General features: G+C 33.7%; 2 protein-coding genes across 2 annotated transcripts; both read right to left on the bottom strand.

Annotated features, from left to right (window-relative positions):
- Positions 1-1,018: 1,018 nt before the first annotated feature.
- On the bottom strand, positions 1,019-5,663 carry LOC116031764 (peptide chain release factor PrfB2, chloroplastic). The gene is made up of 7 exons (XM_031274065.1): positions 5,177-5,663; positions 3,979-4,191; positions 2,998-3,099; positions 2,773-2,910; positions 2,121-2,425; positions 1,619-1,772; positions 1,019-1,517 (listed from the first exon to the last, which is right to left on the bottom strand). The coding sequence occupies exons 1-7, from the start codon at positions 5,609-5,611 to the stop codon at positions 1,389-1,391; spliced, it is 1,476 nt and encodes a 491-aa protein (XP_031129925.1). The 5' UTR covers positions 5,612-5,663; the 3' UTR covers positions 1,019-1,388.
- Positions 5,664-18,019: 12,356 nt separating this feature from the next.
- Positions 18,020-23,068, bottom strand: LOC116031403 (iron-sulfur assembly protein IscA-like 2, mitochondrial). Its single transcript, XM_031273603.1, has 4 exons — positions 22,756-23,068; positions 21,529-21,653; positions 21,144-21,252; positions 18,020-18,630 (listed from the first exon to the last, which is right to left on the bottom strand). Exons 1-4 carry the CDS (start codon positions 22,936-22,938, stop codon positions 18,565-18,567), a joined length of 483 nt encoding a protein of 160 aa, XP_031129463.1. The 5' UTR covers positions 22,939-23,068; the 3' UTR covers positions 18,020-18,564.
- Between the last annotated feature and the right edge of the window lie 589 nt (positions 23,069-23,657).

The raw sequence follows: 23,657 nt of genomic DNA, 5'->3' as shown, positions 1-23,657 counted from the left end.
ATTTTTAAGTTTGGATTAGTACTTTGATTTTTGTTTTAATTTTTTTTTGTTCATATTGATGCTTTGGATGTCATTATACTATGATCAATTGTTTTGATTTTTTATTTTTGTATTTTAAAACATTTATTCCAGTCATCGAATCATACACCCAAACATAAATATTAGTAATTATTCTAATTTCACCTTACTACCAAACATACAAAATACTTTCACCAAAATTCATTATCATTACTAAATATTTTATTCACATTTCGATTCTGAATTCTCATGTGCAAACCAAACACACTGTTAATTGTTACACTTTGATTTACGAGAAAGAAAATCATTTTTTAAAAATTTAATTAAAAAGATCTTGTGAGTTGAACATGGACATACGGTCTTTCAATTTTGCCCAAGTAAATTTCATGCACCTACTTTCTTTGTTTAAAGAGGCTGGATTTTTTTTCAAAAAAAAAAAGGAGGCTCGATTTCACTCTTTTTAGCTCTCTTAAGTCTTACCTATAACCTATTTTCATTTTTAACCTATTTTCTTCTTCTTTTTTTTTTCCTTTTTCTTTTTCCAGTCTCAGTACATATCACAAAGTCAAGCACGATTAATCACAAAATTTTTTGACTATTTTTAATATAATAAAAATGTACCTTATATTAATGGTCCACACAGCTACGTGACCCATGGTCCACCCAATAATTTGCCTTAATCATATCCCTCCATAGTAAGTCACAATGCCACGTCTCAAATCAAACAAGGACTAAACTCGGCCCACCCGATCAAGTGCTAAACTCGGCCCACCTGATTAACGCCCTAACACAATATGATCTAAATCCAACTTTGGTTCCTTTCTCAAGGTTTTGTGGATAAAATTAATGCCATCATATCATACTTTATATAATTCTGTATTGTTGCTTCTCACAACAATCCTGTTCTATTGTGGTCAACTTGTCTGAATGTCTGTGGCTTGCAACAGAACCAAAAAGTTGTATAATGCAAAAATTAATTTAAAAAAAAAATTGCAACAGGTCACAAAATCCAAATGTTTATTTTTTTGAAATTTAATTTAATTGTCCAAAACAAAAGTCAGATAAATTAAGTTGGTGAATACAATAATGGAGGCAACTGAACTCTCTATAGTAACTTTTACCAAGCTTATTGCAGAATTGGCAATACCTGCTCAAAAGACCAAAACTCCAATCAAGTATATTACCTATCTCCTATGAACTAAAACAAATGCAGTGTGACTGGTGGCATCATTTTCAACATAATTATATACAACATCTCAAATACCAGAAGAAAGATTGAAGAAATATGTTGTTCTGATGGTAATTTTATCGTCCATTCAATCAACTATGCTGTCTATTGGTAAGGTTTCCCGGTGATTCAGTTAGAGAAGTTATTTGCCATCATTGTCAAAGGATACTGACAGGTAGTTCAAGATAAAGTCATCAATATCCCCGTCAAGAACAGAATCGGGATCTGAAACCTCATAATTAGTTCGAAGATCTTTAACCATGCGGTATGGCTGCAAGAAAACATACCAAGTGATTCATCAGCAGTTTTGATGATGGTTTCACAGTGTATAACTCAATGAATATAATAGGGGTAGAATTTTCTTGTGCATACTTGGAGTACGTATGTACGAATTTGGTTGCCCCAGCTAATGTCAGTGAGGGATTGCGTGTGTTGTGCATTCATCTCAGCTTGGCGAGCCATCTCAAGCTGGTCCAACCGAGATTGAAGCACAGCCATGGCAGAAGACTTGTTCTGATGCTGTGACCTGATTATAGGCAAAGCTAAGAGCTATTAATATATATATATATTTTTTTTTTGAAACACTCGTGATTCTTTATAAGGTAGTATCTGACTATCTGTTCTATACTTTCTCAATTTTTTTCAGCCCAAAGAATCAATGCCCCCACCACCGGGGTTCGATCATGTGATCACCCATTTGGAATGGTAACAGTCTAACAGAGGTGTTATCACATTACATAGTAGTTGGCTAAGAGCTCTTAATTATTTCTGTTATCATTTTTATTTAATTTTTTTGGGGTTAGAGAAGAGGGGGAGACGAGATTAGGGACGTAGCTTGTTACTCCACACTTTCAACCAAAACGATGTCTATTACCTTTCATTTTGACAAGAAGCAGTAATTCCTGTAGGGATATGAGTAATCCTCACAGCACTCTCAGTTGTATTCACGTGCTGACCACCGGCTCCTCCTGCTCGAAATCGCTCAATCCGAAGGTCAGATTCATCAATTTTAACTCGTGTAGACCCATCGCCTAGAATAGGTATTACAGCAACAGCAGCAAACGAAGTATGTCTCCGCTTTGCACTATCAAACGGTGATATGCGTACTAAGCGATGCACCCCTACTTCGGCTTTGGCATATCCAAATGCATGTTCACCTTCAACTTTAATTGTTGCACGCTGAGAAACAATAGTATTGTATGGTCAGAACAAAAGCATCTTAAAGTGAAAACGACCATGAGACCAGAAGAAAATGACTAGAAACTCCAAGGTTCATGACAAAAGCAACAACAATGTTTAAGCGCACCAATAGCAGTGCCCGATTTACTGGTTGTATAACACGAAAAACACACAAAATCACCATTCTCTCAGTTGAGATACTTTAAGAATGATCAAGACATAGTAAGATCACAATTATGACTGATATGCCTCCCTATCCACCCTGTTGCTTTTTAATCATCTTCTAACTGGCATTATTTTGAAAACACTAGATCATAGAAAGAGAAATTTATGGCAAGAATTTACACCTTGATTCCTGCAATCTCACCCGGCATTTCATCCACTACAGTAACTCCATATCCTCGACGCTGAGCCCATAATTTATACATCTGCATGACCATCGAAGCCCAGTCATTGCTCTCAGTACCACCAGCACCAGCTTGAACCTAATTATGGGTAAACAGCATTTCTGTTGAGTTATTGACAATTATATAAACCCAGAAAAAGCAGTAAAAACTTCAGTTTGAAATGACCTCAATGTAACAAGAGCAAGAATCATGCTCTCCCGACAATAAAGCTTCAAGCTCTTTTTCTCTTATGCTCCTTCTAACCCTTGATAGAGCTTTAAGCGATTCCTGTCATCCAAAGAATAAAATAGAAAGTGAAATACAGCAACCGAAAATGATTTTTCTCATATCAAGTCATCAAATAATTGGTAATTAAAATCTCAGAACACGTAATGCTCAACTAAAGGGTGGTACTCGGTGTAATCTTTATAACCTACTGAGATACCATCTGAAATCAAACAATTCTAATGTTATCACTCGGTGTAATCTCCATAGCTTACCAAGACGGAAGATTTTGAATCCTCTGCAATCAAAGAGTGCATATGCTCTCAAAACCTAGCACACCAATCAATAATGTGTCATCCACACTCTCATATTACACTTTCCTTTTCATTGAACATATTACCAGCATATACATGTATTAATATATAAGTATTTAAATTGCACCATAACCCAGCTGCAGAAACCAAATTCAACATATGTACAATCAATCAATACCCTGGTTGTAACAAATCAATTCTTAAGAGTTAATCTAACAAATGAAGATAATCTACTAAATGCATTTTATCTATAAGGAATTTGATTCTCCACACTTATCGGCAATAATTTTTCCATTCATGAAATATTTTGAATATAAACAGTTATAAACACCTTAAACTGTATCCACATTCATCAGTAAACTACAGTTTTTTTTTTTTTAAATAATTCTACGTTTTCAATCAACTTAAGAAACATTATTATCTTGTGACATTCTATATGAGTTTTCCCTTTTACTTCATTTTAAATAAGTACAGTATTAAATTATTTTTCCAGTTTCATATTAGCCTCTTAAAAAAAAATAAAAAGATTATGAGAAACATAAGATGATGAAATTGCATGATCCTCTACTAAATCAAAATAGAGGATCACATTGCAAATTTGCAATGTAAAGAAGAATCGCAGACGCACCAATTCCAAATCTTTGTCGTTCTCTTCCTGAGCAAGCTTAATCATGTCAATATGTTCAAGCAATTCTTGCTCAAATGCCTTGACCTCCTCCATTTTACCTGTTAGAGAACCATGCTCCCTGCTTAAATTTCCTGCTCGAACAGCATCATCCCAAATATCTGGCTTGTTGAGCTCTGCTGATAGTACCTCAAGCCTATCAATCAGCTTTTTCCACTATCAATAAAGATCGAGCCGAAGTAAGATATCACCATCAATGCATAACACAGAACCAAATCATTTTCAGGCTTTCAGCAATCAAATAAAATATAATGCACTGCCAGAAAATATATATTCCCCTATTTAATTAACAAGAATATCATAACTTCACTATATAATACCAAATAAACCGGTCTAAGGCCCGTAAGGGCAGCCCAAGTGGTAAGAGAGCTACACCTGCAGCCGAGAGGTCGTGGGTTCGAACCTCAAGCCCTTGGGTTTGAGCCGGTCAGCTATGGATAACCTAGGCTGGTTTACCTCCTTGTGGTCCTTTGCCGGCTAGGGTCACAAGGCGAGGGTTTACTCACATACTCAGACAGTGAGGAGTGAGGTTTACCTCGTTAATGCAAACAAAAAAAACAAAAAAATACCGGTCTAAGCAGTAAAATCAAAGCCAACAAAACCTAAAACTTTATAGTGGGGTAATGATAATCTACCATCCATCACTTATCCATGTGACACATGCATCTAAAATAATTAATGATTGGGATAACTCAAGTTGGCAAATTATACCATGGACTAGGGTCTACCTTGCAACGTGGACCCGGTCCAAATATAACCTTCAAATTCTATACCTGCAATTGGCAGGTTCTATACCTCCAATTAACCATTTCTATACATGTAAACAAATTAAAGACATATGCAATGGTACATAACTGCTAACTGCAGATACATACAGAAAATGTTAACTGCAGACTAACCAATATCTTATGTGTCTGTGGTTAAGATATTTTGTACATGCACTTAACAATGTATGTTTATGTAGTTATATGTGTATGTAATTATCTAACATGCCTTCGATTTATTTACAAGTACAAAAATATTAACTGCAGACATATGACCAACCCTGGTCCATGGTGTAACAAACTATCAATTGATTCAAGCTGGGAAGATCAATCCATACCATATAAAGCAATGCACGTGTAATATTTTATAAGCATACCTTAAGGCGTTTCTTGATAAGCTGAATGGACTGAGCAATGGAAGAGGCATGGCTCTTCCAATCACTCTCGCTCTCATCAAGAATACACCAATTATTTCCAATAATGCCCTCCACTGTAAGCCCATCGCTAGTGGAAGGCTCCTCCACGGCAGCCCCAGCCTGTGAACTCAAGAACCGAACATCCCCACCAGAGAAAGACCCAGATAGAAAATTCAATTTATCGTGAGAAAATGAAGAGAACCCATCGTTTTTCTTGCTTGGAAAACTGCAATTAAAGTTGAAGATTGGGGTCTTTGGAGTGGGATTGGGAGGATTGGCGGATTCAGACAAGAGAGAAGAGAAAATGGAGGTGAATGGGTAGAGTTTGAGAGTGGTGCGGTTACGGCAAAGCTGTATTGATGAACTGCGTGAGGTTTTAATCAGTAAAGACAACATTTTTTTCTTCAGTTAATTGGTTTGGCGTGCGAGGCTAGGGTTCAGGGTTTAAGGCAATTCGGACTCCGAAGGAACAGAATGAAGACGAATGCTTGGTCAAAACAACATCGTAACTACTCGTCCTTGGACGTTGACAAATCAAAAAGGCCCTAAAGTGTGACCATCTTCCAAGCTACAAATTGGTTTTTTTTTGGATACTACCGACTCTATTACAATGCAGTATCTGTTCATAACTATTTTCTCAATCTATTGAAGCACATGAGTCAATATTGCTCGAACCCACCACCTCCCGTATAAAGGGAAGAGTTTGATGCCACTAGACCACAAGGTCCTTGGCTACAAATTGGTTCTTTAGGTAATGAATTTGTAGTTTTCATTCGCATTTATTTTGTTCCGACAACTAGTTAATATAATATTTTAGAATTGAGCTCTACGCTTATGTACTCTAAAATTTTTATGAGTTAATTTCAGCAATGGTCCTCCGACTTTGTTGATTTTTCAAAATTAGTCCCCGACTTTTAATTTGGACAATTTAGGTCCCTTGACTTTCAATTTCTTTCCAATGTTCGTCAAATTTTGGTTAAATTGAGGTTAAATGAAGGGTTAAAATTGTCCGTTCACTTGTATACTCGTATTTCTTCTGTCCTATAGGCTATATATATGAATATAATATCAGTCGAAGAGACATCAACTGAGATTATATAGCTTCGATTGAGACTTCGACTGAAATTATATTCATATATACAGCGTATAGGATAGGAGAAATAGGAGTAATAATACACTAAACAGGTGAACAGACAATTTTACCCCTTCATTTGACCTCAACTTAACTAAAATTTGACTAAAGAACCAACATTGAAAAGAATTTGAAAGTCAAGGGACCTAAATTGTCCAAATTAAAAGTCGGGGACTAATTTTGAAAAATCAACATAGTCGGTGGACCATTGCTGGAATTAACTCAATTTTTAATTATTACAGTCTATAAAGTTGAATAAACCATGATCAAAAAACACATAATATATATTATTTTAATTCATATAATACATTATTGTAACACATAAACTACATTATTTTAACAAATAAAATGCATTATCTTACCCTAGAAATGTCATTATTCTAACACATAAAGTACATTAATCTAACTCATAAAATACATTAGCTTACCCTAGAATGTTCATTATTCTAACACGCGCGTGGAGCATGGAATTTTTTTTAACATCAAAATGACATCGTTTTGGACTGTGATTCACACAATAATTTGCCCTAAAGCTTACTCATGCAATTTTACTCCATGATGTGGCGGGACCTGATAAGCTACTTTTCATGGGGATTCCAATGCAAGTATCTACATCAAAGATTTTGTTTGTGGAGTAAAAGTTGGGAGTACACAAAATATTTTCCTTTAGAATTTGTATTAATTTTTTGGGAAAATGGTCAAATACACTTCTGAACTTTATACGAGAAGTTAATTAAGTCCTTGAATTTTTAAAACTTGATATTAAGCATACACATGTCAGTTAAGTGCATCAAGGCTCAAAAATTGATTTGTGACCTGTAAGAACGGGTCACTAGGGTTCCCGCGATTGTCCGACGATGTTTCGATTACTTCCAAGTGAAAACCAAAGACGGGTGACCAACATGTCACTAGAGAAGGCGTCGCAGTTGTGGCCTTCTCCTTTAGTTGCCTTCTCCGTCGACTAGAGAAGATGACCATTTGCGGTGCCTTCTTTGGTGACCTACTGGTCGCCCGCCACTGATTTTCACACAGAAGCAACTAAAAACTCGTCAGATAATCACCAGAACCTAGTGTCATTAACCAATTTTTGAGCCTTGATGCACTAAATTGATATGTTTATGTGCTTAATTGTAAATTTCAAAAGTTCGAGAATCTAATTAATTTCTTGTATAAAATTTGTGGGTGTATTTGATCTTTTTTTATATTCTATAATCTATACTATTAATAAAAACAAAATCCTCAAATTTAACTTTCCGCCAAAAACACTCATATACTATTCAGGTTTGCATAATATTATAAAATATGATAATACAATTCTTAATAAAATATAGTATTCCCTACATTCCTATTCGTAATACAATTCTAGATTAAAATTATTAATCATAATAATATAGTACATATGTTTCCCTACAATGCAATCTATCTATCTATACTATTAATAAAAACAGAGTCCTCAAATTTAACTTTCCGACCAAAACACTCATATACTATTCAGGTTTGCGTAATATTATAAAATATGATAATACACTTCCTAATAAAATATATTCTTTCCTATGTTCCTATTCTTAATACAATTCAAGATTAAAATTATAAATCGTAATAATACAGTACATTTATTTCCCTGCAATGCAATCTATCTATCTATACTATTAATATAAAAAAATCCTCAATTTTAACTTCCCGCCCAAAACCCTCCTATACTATTCAGGTTTGCGTAATATTGTAAAATATGATAATACAATTTCTAATAAAATATATTTTTTCCTAGATTAAAATTACTAATCCTAATAGTACAGTATATATATTTTTTTGCAATGCAATCTATATCTATACTATACTATTAATAAAAACAAAATCCCCAATTTTAACTTCTCGCCCAAAACACTCCTATACTATTTAGGTTTGTGTAATGTTATAAAATATGATAATACAATTCCTAATAAAATATATTTTTCCCTACGTTTCTATTCGTAATACAATTCTAGATTAAAATTACTTATCGTAATAATACAGTATATATATTTCTCTGCAATGCAATCTATATCTATATCTATACTATTAATAAAAACAAAATCCTCAATTTTAACTTTCCAACCAAAACATTCATATACTATTCAGGTTTGTGTAATATTATAAAATATGATAATACAATTCCTAATAAAATATATTCTTCCCTACGTTCCTATTCGTAATACAATTCTATGATTAAAATTAATGATCATAATAATACAATACATATATTTCCATGCAATGCAATCTATCTATCTATACTATTAATATAAAAAAAATTCTCAATTTTAACTTACCGCCGAAAACCCTCCTATACTATTCAGGTTTGCATAATATTTTAAAATATGATAATACAATTCCTAATAAAATATATTTTTCCCTACGTTCCTATTCGTAATACAATTCTAGATTAAAATTACTAATTATAATAATACAGTAAATATATTTCTCTGCAATGCAATCTATATCTATACTCTATACTTTATTATTAATAAAAACAAAATCCTCAATTTTAACTTTCCGCCCAAAACACTCCTATACTATTCAAGTTTGCGTAATATTTTAAAATATGATAATACAATTTCTAATAAAATATATTCTTCCTACGCTCCTATTCATAATACAATTCTAGATTAAAATTACTATTTGTAATAATACAGTACATATATTTCCCTGCAATGTAATATAATCTATCTATACTATATATAAAACTAAAATCCTCATATTTCATTTCTCGCCCAAACTTTTGTAGTCAATTAATTAAATATTTTATTGGTCAAATAATTAATAAAGGTTATTTGGTTAGTAAAATACAAATTATTTAATATCTATTAATTGATAATATTGTTACTATATTCACGTATCAATACTATTAATAAAAATAAAATACTCTCCTTCAACTTTCCCGCACAAACTAATATTATTAATTATTTTGTAAAATAATTAATAAAGTTTAATTGGTAACAAAATTATCTTAGAGTAATTAAACCATTATAATTGTGAGAATAATGGAAACAAATTCTATGTAATTTTATAAGAAAAAATAATTTATTAATTATTATTTACACCAATAATAATAAATCGAATATTTATGTATACTTCTATATCTATACAAATATTAATAAAAATAAAATCATCATTTGTGAAATCCCTACCCAAACAATAGTAAAGATAAAATGGAAAAGAAAACTAATTTTACTAATTGATTAAAAATATAAAGAGATCCTAATGGAAAAGGAAACGGAAATTAGGCAAATTGGAAAAGGAAAAGGATATTACTTTTTGACGGAAAATTATTTAAAAACAAAAAAAAATTCATTACACTTTCCTTTTGAAAACTTTAAATTATTTAAACTTAACAAAATTAATTAAACATGAGTTGTTAGATTCTTTTATAATAATTACAATTAATTCATTCAAATATGGAGGAGGAAGAAAAAACTAAATACGATATGGTGAAAATTAATATACTTGGTGTAATTGCACATATATTAGTGTAATTGACTAATAATAATTATCCAATAATTATTATGGTAATTAAACTAAACATTTGTCCTTGAATTTATTTTTATAATAATTATAATTAAATTATTTCTCATTTTTCCATATTTATTTTAGTAATAATATAATTACATAAGTCATATTATATATTGATCTTTTTAAGATAATGGTAGATAAACAAGTCATATACTCTGTATTATTCAATTAATTGAGTAATATTTTTGCACTAATCTTATAATCAATTAAATGTACACGTTCAATATTATATATATTTTTAATTTCATCTTTATTTTTATTATCTAAATATATAATAAAAAATGTATTCGTTCGTATGACTAATTGGACAATTATTTACTCTAATTCAAGCAAGAAAAACATTAGAAAACATAATCGATCCAACCAACTTCATCAATTGCGCTATATAATATTTGATATTTTAATTTATATAATTGTATATCGATCCAGATATTCTTAAAATATTATAACAAATTCATTCCGTGCAATGCACGGGCGAAATACTAGTATTATATAACACAAAATGCCAAAGACCTGGTGGTTTAGTGACACCGGATTGCACCCTTACATGAACGGGGATGAGTTCGAGCCTCAATGGAGGCGATATTGACTTTTTGTGCAAACTTCATTTGGTTGAGAAAGTGGCTATGAACAGATACTACATTGTAATAGAGTCAATAGTACTCAATATATATATATATATATATATATATATATATATATATATATATATATATATAAAACACAAAATTCCACATTTCCATGTAGGCACTACATTACATTCCGTTACTACCCTTAATTCATGCAAGAATGATTACTAGTAATTAATTACTACAGATTTGATGTCATGAAAACTTTAAAGGATTGTACTCCCTCTGTCCCATTTTACCTGTCCTATTTACTATTCATTGGTCAAACCAATTCTTTCTTCTTTGCTTATTTTCTTTAGTAATTTTTTATTATTTTTAAATTTAATTTTTTGTGTTTAATAGTACTTTTAATGTAGTTTCTAAATATATAAATTTTATATATTAATGCTAAACTTAATAATATGAAAAATTGAATTAAAAATTACTTCAGTCAAGCCTCGTTAAACGAACCAGACAACCATTTTGGGACGGAGGTAGTAGGTAATAATTTTGTATGCTTGATAAAGTTATGTTATGTGTTTTGTCAATAATATATAAAATGTAAATACAACTCCATCAAATGTAAAAATATATTAGTGTTATAAAATTTCCCTTAATACCATAATTCAATTTTTACGCATCTTTATTATTTAGAGAGCATTTGGTTTTTCTTTTTAAAGATAAACAACAACTTTAATTAATTAGATCCGAAGCAAGAAAGTTACAGAGATAAGGAGGAGGGTAATCAAACCACTCTGAACAACCAGCATTAGAAATGGACTGCTTAACAAAAATGTGAGCTGTCCGATTCACTGATCGTTTTACAAACGATAAACTAACATGAGAGAAAGAACTCAACAAGTTTTGAACATAGGTAATGATTAAATTAAAATAAGACTCTCTAATGTTTTTGTGTAGACTTTTAACCACGAAGAGAGAATCAATTTCCACAAAAACTTTATCCAAGCCAGAATGTTTAGTCCAACTGAGAGCTTCTTTGACTGCAACAGCCTCTGCTTCTTTTGGTGAGTAACTCCCACTCCATTGGACGCCCCTTGCCACAACAAATCTGCCCCTAGAGTCTCTTAATACATGACTGCAGCCCATAGTCTTATGGTTTCTGTCAAAAGCTACATTTATGTTAAGCTTTAGGAACTCTTCATGAGGCTTAGTTATTGGTCTGCACTTGGTTAACACGGTTGGTTTCAGCACTACAAGCTTTCCTCCAGTCCTCCGGAAACTTGTTGCATTTCTGATGGCTTCAGCTAGTGTACAAAGGCTTTTGTTCTCCCAAACTCTTGCATTGCGCTACCTCCACACCCAAGTCTCTGCTTCCACTCCTGCGCCCACAGGGGAATGCAGGTGTGTTTGGGGGTTATGGTTATAGTGGTGATAATGAGTTGTGGATTTGCAGGAGTGGCGATTTATCAAGGAATAGCATATGTTCTTATGCTTATGGCTCTGACAATTACCTACATCATTCATTGAACAGTGGGGTGGGGATGTAATTCCAGAGGAGTTGACAGTGCCAAACCAATAAATTTTATTGGTTTAGAGCATTGATTTGATCTGATATAAATATATGATGTTTCATGCTAAAGGCTAGAGCTGCTTTAATTTTTCTACCAAAAACTAATAAATTTTGAAGTAGACAGAGGGAGAGAGTGAGATGGGAGGATAAAATTAATTTGATTCCATCTTTTAATTAATTTGTTGCACACAGCAAATTCAATTCAAACTAGTGTTGTTGACAAAGATGCTGCTATTAAGAATGAAGAGAAGAAGATCAACTCGAAACCTCAGGTCTATGGCACTTTAGGCTAAAGGTTGATGACGATTTGAGTGAGCAGAAGAAAGAGCTCACAAAGGCAGCAACTCAGAGGGAGGTTAAGAAGCTAGATGAAAAGACAAAAAACCCTAGCTTGGATGACTACTTGATAGAAAATTTGACGGTGAACTAAAAGTGACAAGCGCTAAATAACAAGGTGGACTAAAATTGGAAATGCCCTAATAATAGTAGGACCAAAAAAGAAATTCACTCAAAAAAAAAAAGTTAACAGTTAATTGAATCACAACTAACTGCTCTGATCCTAGCTCTGATAAGCTCTGATCTACTGTCAAATATGAGACATCAAGAACAAATCCTATCCTATCCTATATATAAAAAAAGCTAGATGTTTTTGGCTCTCAAATTCCCGCCCAAATGAACAGTATAAAGTAAATAGTTTGATAGTCTTAGAACAAAAAAATCTTACTCTATAGAGCCTAAATGAAATGGCTACATATATGGATGCAGAATAGCATGTTATAAATCTTACTTATTTATTTTAAGTTAATTGTCTTTTCATTCCCAATAATGAATTTATTACATGAATTATATATACATTTTAATAAATATATTTGAATTCAAATGTGTATTGGAATATAGGATTAACAAAACAGATATTAAAATGTGTATTAGAATATAGGATTAACAAAACAGATATTAAAAGAAGATAAAAAGAAAAAAAGAAGAGAATTGTACAGTCGCCGAAACTAATTACAGAAGGACAATTCAGTCTCTAAAAAATTAATACACAACATTTAATACTTTGATTATAAATAGATGGTGCGAACTGGTGGAAAGTCATATATAATATTCTGAAAAAAAAGAGTGAGCCAAGGAATTATAGTATATACGTATATACAAATAGATACACCCATTTTCACATTCATACATATATACACATAGATAGAAACATTATATATAGAAACAGATTCTGGAAAAATTAAAGGAGTGAGCCAAGAAATTACCTGGGCAGTGACCGAAGGAAAAGGGAGAGAAGAGTGGTCGTAGGTGTGCGACTGAGCGTAGAGAGGAGAGTCAGCGGTCGATGGTCGTAGGTGGCGGTGTGCAGCGACTCAGCGTGGAGAGGAGAGTCGTCGGTCGGTGGTCGTAGGTAGCGGTGTGCAGTGACTGAGCGTGGAAGTAGGAGATTCGGCCGCTGGCGGTGTGCGTAGATGCGCGCTGGGCGGTGGACGCTTGGCGGCGGTGCGTTTGCGGTCATTTACAATGGAGGAGCGTTTGCATTTGTATTGCGTTTAGGCGGCGATTTAGTCGTTTAGGGTTGTGACCGATCCAATTGCGTTTAGGAAGCTTATATATATATATATATATATATATATATATATATAATGTTTAGCTACGGATACGGCGATCCGTCGCTACGTTTTTTAAAAAAACTTCCCGCTACGTCAAAGACTTAGCGACAGATATGGATATCCGTCGCTAAGTTTTAAAAAAAAATCACAAATAAACCCGGTCATTAACTTAACGACGGATTTGAGGTTCCAACGCTATATATATAGCGACGGAACATCAAATCCGTCGCTAAAGTACATACAAAATACAATGACCGGTTTCCATTAGCGACGAATTCGGATCCGTCGCTATATTCTAACAAAAGCAATAAAAAACGGGCTTAGTACTCTAGCGACGGCCAAAAATCCGTCGCTACTTTATTTTCAAAAAATCGGCCATCATGTTTTAGCGACGGATAATTGATTCCGTCGCTAGATCTAGCGACGGATATTTGATTCCGTCGCTAGCTCTAGCGACGGATATAAATATATATCCGTCGCTATATGCTATTATAAATGTGTATTATAACTTTTATATTTAGTGACAGATACTAATCCGTTGCTATATAGCTACGGATACCTTTTTCGTCACTATTTTGTAAAAACAATAAAAAATATGTTTTAATCTTTAACGACGGATATCTTTCCGTCACGTTTCTGTAGCTAAAAAAAATATTTAATCAACCCGCCAAAAATCCGTCGCTAAGCCGTCTCAATTTTAAGCGCGATAATTTACCACTAAAATTAGCTACAGATTGAACGACCACCGTTTTCCGTCGCAACTTACCATTGTCAGGCAGTCGCTAAATTCTAATTTTTTGAAAAAAAAAATAAATCCGTCGCTATATCGTCGTTAACTTAGCAACGGAATGAATCCGTCGCAAAATCCGTCGTTATTTCGGTGTTTTTTGTAGTGTAAAATTAATAAAATAATAAATAAATAAATAAATATTAACAATATTACCATATTAGATATATCACAAATTATATATCAGCAATCACCAATTAATAATATTAATAAATATGGATAATGACATTACATTATTACTAAATATGGATAATGACATTACATTATTAATAAATATGGATAATTACTAAAATTAATAAAATAATAAATAAATAAACAATATCCATTATGTTGTTACTAAAATGCCCTCCAGTTTTGGGGAGAAAACTTTTGCTAGGCACTTCTATTATCTAAAAACATAATAAATGTGAATGAAGGTTATACCACTCATTTATGTACGTTTTTTTCGTTAAGTTTTTTTTTGTACATTATGCTATAAAAGTTGTACTGCATAATATTTTGGACAAATATACCCCTACCGTTATAACTTCCGTTATCTTTTCCACTATTGTTACTATGCACATGCATCCACCATATATTTTCTTATCTTCTTCAATAATAATAATAATAAAATATACACATTTTTTTTTTGAAAACTAAAATATACACATTAAATATTAGAGTTATATGTTAGTTATTTTTTAAAATATAAATATCCAATTTATAAAAATATTTATTATTATTATTATTATTTACTATTTAAAATTTAAATAAATTTAAAATTTTAATATAAAATACTAATATTGAGCACCTATTTTTTGCGCATAGCGCATAAGAAAAACTAGTTATTATATATATATAGATATAGATATAGATGCTCTCATTCCCCACCAACATCATTGTAAATGCTATATCTAAATGCAAGGAACTTGGGTTCAATCAATAGTGTTTGATAATGACATTGGAATGTATGATATCACTTTACAAACCAACAAATGGAATAACATCCTCAAATGTATTATTTCTGCATTCTTTTTTGCAAGATTCAACTAAAAACTTATAAATAACATGTCAAACTGTTCTGCTATTCTATAGGGTACATACATACATCCAAACATCCCCAAGGTGGATGTTGAAAAGTATTGTGTTGTTTTGGTCGAAGGTAATGTATATTCAATCAAGTGAGGGTGCTTGATACAACAGGTGATACTCCTTTCCTACTGTGGGACAGGGAAGTTTCACAGTTGGTTGGGATGTCAACTATTGCCTTGATGTCAAATTACAAGTAGGTTAGGATTATTTTTGTTTTTCTTATTTTGTACTACAGAAATTTAGTTACTAATTCCTTTTTTTATTTACCATTTGGAAAGTGATATTCTTCCCATGAAAAATGGTCTTTAAGATTTCAATCAGGAAGGACAATAAACAAAACCAGACATCCGCTTTTAATGTTATGCGAGTGTTAAATGATGAAATATCATTTCTCCCTACTGTGCTGCATGGGATGTTGATCAGGAAAAGGACCTTTTGTCCCAAATGATTGAAGAAGATAGAGAGGATGACTCAGATATGGTAAGACTATATTGGGAACTTTATGTTTTTTCTATACATTTTTATATAAATACTAACGAATTCAAAATAACGTATTTGTAAAATTTTACGAAGCATCAAGGTGATGAAGTTAATGGTCCAAACAATTGTGCATAAGAAGTGTCAAAGGAAGGACAAGAGGATTTTAGCCCTTTAACTAAATGATGTCTACTTGCCCAGTTTTCTTCCACATAGTACTTGAAGAAAGGAAGAGTTGCATGCATCAATAAGGAAAAATTTGCTTAGGAACAATTATTGTACGTGTTTTTCAGAAAAAACTTTTGATTATGGGAAGGATGCGTGTTTTAAGTCCTAAGGGACATATGTGCACGGCCGACCTGGGCCATGTCTGGCCAGCGCTCAGGGCCCCCAAAGTTTTAGACAGTTTTTTTTTTTTGACAAAGTTTTTTTTTAATTAATTATATTTTCACTTTTGCCATAGAATACAATAACTTGAAGTCTATATAAATTTGGACTCAATTACCTTAGTTATAGAGATTTTCTAATTCTAGACTTCTATCTTGCCACCGGCGCCAAACCTCCAGCCGGCGACGAATACTCAGTAGCAAGGGCAAACTCTTGGGCTACAAGTAAATCAGTCATCTCCTCCAGCGACACCGGCGTTGGACGGGAAGACAACGAAGTAGTGAAAGATCGAAACTCCGAGCGAAGGCCACGAAACACATATATGTTCATCTCGTCGGCAGTTACGGGACGACAGCGAAGACCAAATCCTCGAGCAGGACCTTCACGCGACCAAGATAATCGGCGACGGAGGTGGCGACGGAGGTGTCACCCTGCTGCAGAGTTTGCAATTGGCCGAGGAGATGAACCGCACGAGCTCTCGACGTGGACGCCAGTGCCAACTCCATCGCGTGCCAAGCAGCCATGGAAGTCGTCTTGCCAAGCACCAGGGGCATAACCTCTTCAGACAAAGAAGAAATATCATTGACAAAATAGCTTGATCCTGCTGAAACCATGGTGCGTACGCCGGATTAACCAAGGGAGCAGATGCAGCCTCACCGGCCGCAGGAGGCAATAACGCCGGTGGGAAAGGGATGGAACCATTAATGTAGCCCATAAGATTCTGACCATGAAGAAACGGGACAAGTTGCGCCCGCCAGAAAAGAAAATTGCGTGTAGTAAGCTTAATGCTGACAAAATGGTGAGCCGAAGATAACGAATTCGGAAATGGAGGAGCGGCTATATCAGAAACCGTCCTCTCGGACGAGACCGCCATTGAAAAGAAACTAGTTGTGATACCAGATTAGGTTTTGTGTATTGAATATCTCAACCGTACAAGATTACATAGGAGAACTATATACATACTATAGAGTTATACTAGTAATAGAAGTAGATAATAGTAGGAGTCCTAACAGAGAATACCTCTCTTAGTGGAGAATAATTAGGTGGTGTTTGGTTAGAAAGTTTTGTACTCTACTATCATATTTGATACCCATTAACATATTTGTTTGTTTACTTTTACTATCATATCATAAAACTCATTACTGTTCCCTTATCTATTTTTGAACAATAAAATAAAAAATGAGAAAAAAATAAAACAGTCATTGTCAAACTTAATATATACACACATATGTATGTGTATATATATGCATTATATATTTTATATACTTATTTATTCATTTTAATTTTGGTTTTCAAAAAAAAAGTATTCATTTTAATTTTAATTCTTATTTATTACCAAACAATGAAAATTCTACTTAAATCCATTACAATTACCTTCCAATTACAATTCTGATTCTAATGTTTGAACCAACTTAGTTCTATGAGCCTATACTAATACTAGGTTACTAGCTTTGGGTATAAAGTTACGGTATGTTTCAACTTTTAAAGAAGTAAACAGACTACCATTTTCTGTTGTTGACTTGTGTAGAAGTTGGGGACAGCCAAGTGAATCTTGAAAATGATTTGAGGACTTAAAGTGGATAACTAAAAACATTATTGGACAAAATTAAAACTCGAAGGCTAAAGTAGTAATAGTACTATAGTCTGAGAAGTCATTTTGGTAATTTACTCAATTGCTTGAATGCATTTCAAATCAAGTTTATTTAGTAAGCAGATGACAAAGCCTTATTGATGACTGATGAGCAATACAACTGAAAGGCATACAAATGAAACACTGATTCTAAGTTGTGTTTACAAAATCCATCATCAGAAGTGAAGTGTTCTTCCCAGAATGTCCCAATCAATTGTCAAGAGCAGGAGAAAACTAACCTCTTCCAAGCAGAAATGCAAGTGTAAACCTATAGGCCGATAAAGAGTCATCACGAATCTAGCTGCCTTTTGAGTTAACATTGACCGAATACCTACTATCATGACTATCAATTTGCGATTTCACTATAACAAATTCACAATAACCGAGTTTTTTAAGTGAAGCACCTTTCGTTAACTATGTGATTCCGGTATGCAGTGCTGTACTGCTTGTCATGGACAGTGTGTGTATGACAACATCAAATTGTATTTTTATTCCAAATCGACAACAGACCTATTTTGAAGCTGAATGTGTACGAGCACAAAGCTGTGCTACATAAGAGAGGGTCTCAAATTATTGTTTCACCATGAAGGAGCTTTTACAACCACAGCCACCCACAGCACTTGGATTATTAGATACCTGCCGATGATAAGGGAATAAGACTATCTTCAGAAATTTAACGCAACTGTGATGGAAACAAAAAAAATATAATCCCTGAAATTTTTGCCCAGATTCCCCAGATACGAATTTGTAAGTACAAGGCCATAACTTGAAATAGAAGATGGTAAGAAATTAAGCATAAAAAATCTCGCAAGGACTCCATGTAAGAATCCTCCAGTTATGAAGTTTAAAGAAAGTAATATGCCAAATGATTGACATTTGAAATTCAATTCATAAATTAAATTTGTAAAATTACAAATTGAGAATCAAATACTGAAAAAGTTTTCTTGTGACTCAGAAATTGTTCAAGTTAGATCATCTCCTCTAGGCTCTAGATCAGCTATCCAGGCCTTCTTCTCTAAATTCAGTCCAATTTTGAAAATCCATACTCTCATACCAGAGTATGAAACAACATATATTAGTGAAGATTCTTAGCTCTCATATATGTTCTGGTAATCAATTGCAATTTGTTGCTAGCTTACTAAATTCCCAAAAATAAACTATTACTCAAACTAAAATTTATTTCTCTTTTCAAGGCATTGGTTGGCCATGGTAGTAAGAAAGTACAGGAAATGAAGGATAGCACACGAAAACTGCTAGCCTTTATAAGAAACAGTAGAATTCTGGTTTATTATTGGGTTAATTCTGGTTATCTACTAAAATAAATACTACTGCCACTATAAGAGAGTGGTTAATGTGCTTTACCTACAAGACCATGGTCCACCAAGAATTTAGCCCTAATTAGCATCCAGGACAGTATTATTGCATAGTTAAGTGACCAGCTGAACAAGAAGCCCTTAATATCCAGAGGAATGAACCAAAACCTTATGAATCCAAAAGTAACCAAGATCAGATAGCACCCCTTATAGTGGTATCTGTACAATGCAAAATTAACAGGCAGCCATACCATGGTTATCAAGGCGGACTTTTTAGGCGAGATGCCGTCGATCGCCTAGTCGACTAGGCGACGAGTTATATATATACATATATATATATATATATATATATATATATATATATATATATATATATATATTCCCATATAAACCAATTAATATTAAATATCAAATGTCAGATTAATATTCTTGGGACTTGTATTGTATTGGGCAGCTCAAAAGTTCCTTGAGACTTGCACTGTATTGGACAGCTCAAGAGTCCCTTCTTTCTATGCCTATATATATATATATATATATATATATAAATATCAGACCAGATATGAATATTTTCAACCTTTAACCTGTTATTGGAGCTTATTTAGTAAAAGTTAGTGCTTGGGCTGGGTTCAGGGAGCAGCGGCGACGCCTCGGCAATGAGTCCGGTCGCCATCAGAGAGCTCAAGCGCCACCATCTCCGAGCGCTCCGCCGTCACGCGCCGGCGCGTGCGGTGGTTTCCGATGACTTCGCCGGTCATTTTGTTTTAGGCGAGGTGAGCAGATTAGGCGGTCGTTCTCGACCGCCCGGACACCTAGGTGTCGACTAGGCGACGCCTTGATAACCATGAGCCGTACTCCATGATATGCAAAACGTGCTGCAAAGCCCTTTGTCTTCAATCAACTAAATACAGCATTGTTTACTCTTTGCACAAGAAGCCAATAAGCTATTATACATTTTTAAATTACTCCAGTCAATGCATCATTTTGTGTTCTTTTTATTGCTTTGTCTCCAAGTCTCCACATTCATACAGTACACAACTTTCTAAATAAGCATGTCTACAGATCTTTCACTGAACATCTGTGAACAGTATCTATTGGCTCATAAAGTACCTCCGAATAGTAACACCTTAACAATCTCTTAAATGACTACATAACATATATCTAGGCATTGTCATAATTGGTGAGCTTAATTTCCAAAAGTTGTAGCCCACAAGTGTTCTCATAATTCTATATAGCTAAATAATCCTCCAATTACACACTGACTCAAATGCCCCCAAAATCCATAATCACCACCAATTTCATGCCTAAAACCAAATAAGCAACCAGTACCTCCCCAACTCTAACTCAAACAACATAGAACACCCACGGAAATCTGTAACAGATACTTATGCTATGAAAACACTATCAATTTTTTATAAGTTAGGGGCAAAGGATTTCATATGGAAGACAAAAGACAGAAACATGTATGTTCTGTCTACTTGTCAAAAATAAAATAACCTATACTAAAAACATATGTTTCTATCTGTATGTATGCATCTGTTCTGTCAGATTATCAGAGGGGCCTGCCTGGCTTATAGGGTAGGGAATTAATCTGGTAAATGTAAATATCATGGTAGTCGAGAAATTTAATGAATGAACCTTCTAAAGGTTGTAGTCAAGTCTTTGCTGAATACTTGTCAACTGCAACCATATCATGGCCAAGCCAATGGAGCCAAGAATAGAAAGTAGAATAAACTATAGTGATGCATATAACTCTTCAGAGTATCTTTCCATCATCAGGACAGCACAGTAAAATGGATAATTCTAGCAGTGCACATCAGAAAAGTAAAACTTACTGACCTGAAAAGCAGAACGGATCAGCTCCTCTACATAATCAACAGTTGCACCTTTGACAAAGTCAAATGAGATATTATCGACCACCAGTTTAACACCATCTTGCTCGAAAATTCTAGAAAATGCAAAAAAGCACAGAGGTGCATGTTAGGGAATGAAGAAGACAAAATAATGCATAAAATGAAAAATAAAGGAAAGGAATTTTTTTATGCTTTAGGGATGGGTTGGATAACCTGAGCAAGGTACCAATACTCTTACGATTAAGGATGTTGATGAGGTAGCCTTATGGCCATTAAGAACAATGTTACCCTCAAAGAAATTGAGAAATAATATCGTTCAGTTTTGTAGCAAAACAACTTTTTATTATCCTAATGGTGAGAATCATACAAACCTATCATCAGTATTGGCCTTATCATCAAGGGAAAAGTCATACTGAAATCCAGAGCAGCCACCAGCTTCAATGCTTAAGCGTAGCATCTTTTTATTGGATTCACCAGCTTGCAGCTCCTTCATTCTCTGTCAGGGGGGAAACTTGAAGTTAACAAATTTAAACCTATTACTATATTATGCAAACTGTTTAAGAAGCAAGGTTTTCCCCAAAATCTTGTGTAAGGGGTCGCTGTCTCACTAGAAAAAAGGCTAGGCAAATGGAACAGCAGTTTGAATGAAAAATGAAATTCAGACACTGATATTTATAACCAAACACCAATGCTTCATGAGAGACCATAAAATGCATAAAGATGGAAGATACTGAAACTGAAATTCATCAAATTAACAATAGAAACAGTACTAGCATGTTCAGTAGACAACATGCACATTATTGAAGCTGAAAGAACAACTGAAATTGTCCTTCAAACAAATTACAAAGTACTGTTTTTTCTTGATAGGAATACAAATTTATAAGATACCCCAGCAACCAAAATAGAAAAGCTCGGCACTGTTTTTCATCTTAATGTATTCAACTTTTTCTCAGAGCTTGTACCTCTACCTGAGCTCACTGAATTGCAGATCTTCATTATCATCCAAGGCACAAATAACAAAACTCAATCCCTTAGGCCTTATACTAAAGTTCAGAGACCAATCCTTGAGAATCTCTATAAGCATCTCTTATATCATAGGGGAGCAAAAGGTCCAAAGAATTCTTCAAGCTCAAAGAAGAACACAATTTTATCATAATATACATTATATTCTTTTCTTCATACTTTTCATTAAAAAAAATCCCTCAAACATAGATAATTCTCCAATTTGTAGCCCTTTTGCGTTTGCAAAACTACCAAACCATGGGCAGTTAGTAAAATCCCATAAAATGAAACAATTTTCGGAAATAACACCTTTAAATTTAATATATATACCCTAACAGGGCTGTTCCAAACAATATAGGGTACTGTAAAATATCTTAATTAGGGCCCTTTTTCAAGTAATTCCAATATATTATACCCAATTAAAAACACTCCACAAGACCCTTTAAATTATAGGGTATTAAAGTGCAACATAAATACTATAAATTTCTGATAATTAAAAATAAAAAAGAATCAAACGATACTCTCATACTCATCCGATAATTAAAAATAAAAAAGATTTAGCCCAGAGCGAGAGAGAGAGAGAGAGTTGAGTGTACCCGAACGCAATTGTCGGTCATAAAAACGGAATTATCTGGAGATGTGAATTCGGGTTGGTGCTGAACCGGAAGGGCGGAGGATGAGGAAGGCGCAGAAGTCAAAAGCCTGTGGTTGTGGCGGATCCGGGAGATGAAAAACGGTGCGAGCCGAGCAATCAGGGACCTCGACGACGTCGTTGTCATGACTTCGGCATTTAACAGCACCTCGTTCGTTGGGTTGTGGCAGCTTTGTTGTAGACGAAGAGGTATCGCTTTTTTGAAATTCTTGAGCTCAAATGTTGAACGCCCACTACGGTCTTGTGGCCAGCACAGGTGCACGTTATGTATATTTGCAATCGACTCCTGTATCTTGGAAAACTCAACCCCGACCTATACTCTTGGAAATAACTACACTTCCTCTACTTTGTTTTTAGTTCTATGGGGTGTTTGGAAAGACCTATGGAAAATATTTTCTGAAAAATGAGTTATTTTCTGAAAAATGAGTTCATTTTTTGTATTTGGATGTACTCTGAAAATTGTCTTTGCGTGTTTGGTTCATTTTCCGAAAAATAAGTAGAAAATGTATAATTATATATTTTTATTCTTTTATTTAAAATATAAAAATATTTATAATAATACAAAAATAATATTTTTATATAAATAAAATTAAAAAAAAAAAAAAAAAAAAAAACTCCCCTTTTGGTTTCCGACGGAAACTAGAGCAGTGCTCTGGCTTCCCGGCGGAAACCAGAGCAATTGGTTTCCGCGGGAAACCAGAGAACTGCTCTGGTTTCCACCGGAAATCAAGGTCAAGGCCGACTGTGAATATATTTTCCATGGGCGGAAGTCATTTTCTGCCAATTTGAGCCTATTTTCCTCAGTCAACGAAAATCATTTTTTTCGTTGACTGGGTTTTCCAAGTG

This window comes from Ipomoea triloba, chromosome 10 (assembly GCF_003576645.1).
Source record: "Ipomoea triloba cultivar NCNSP0323 chromosome 10, ASM357664v1".
Lineage (NCBI taxonomy): Eukaryota > Viridiplantae > Streptophyta > Magnoliopsida > Solanales > Convolvulaceae > Ipomoea > Ipomoea triloba.
Note: the sequence above shows the minus strand (reverse complement) of the source record. Positions and strands in the feature narration are given on the sequence as shown.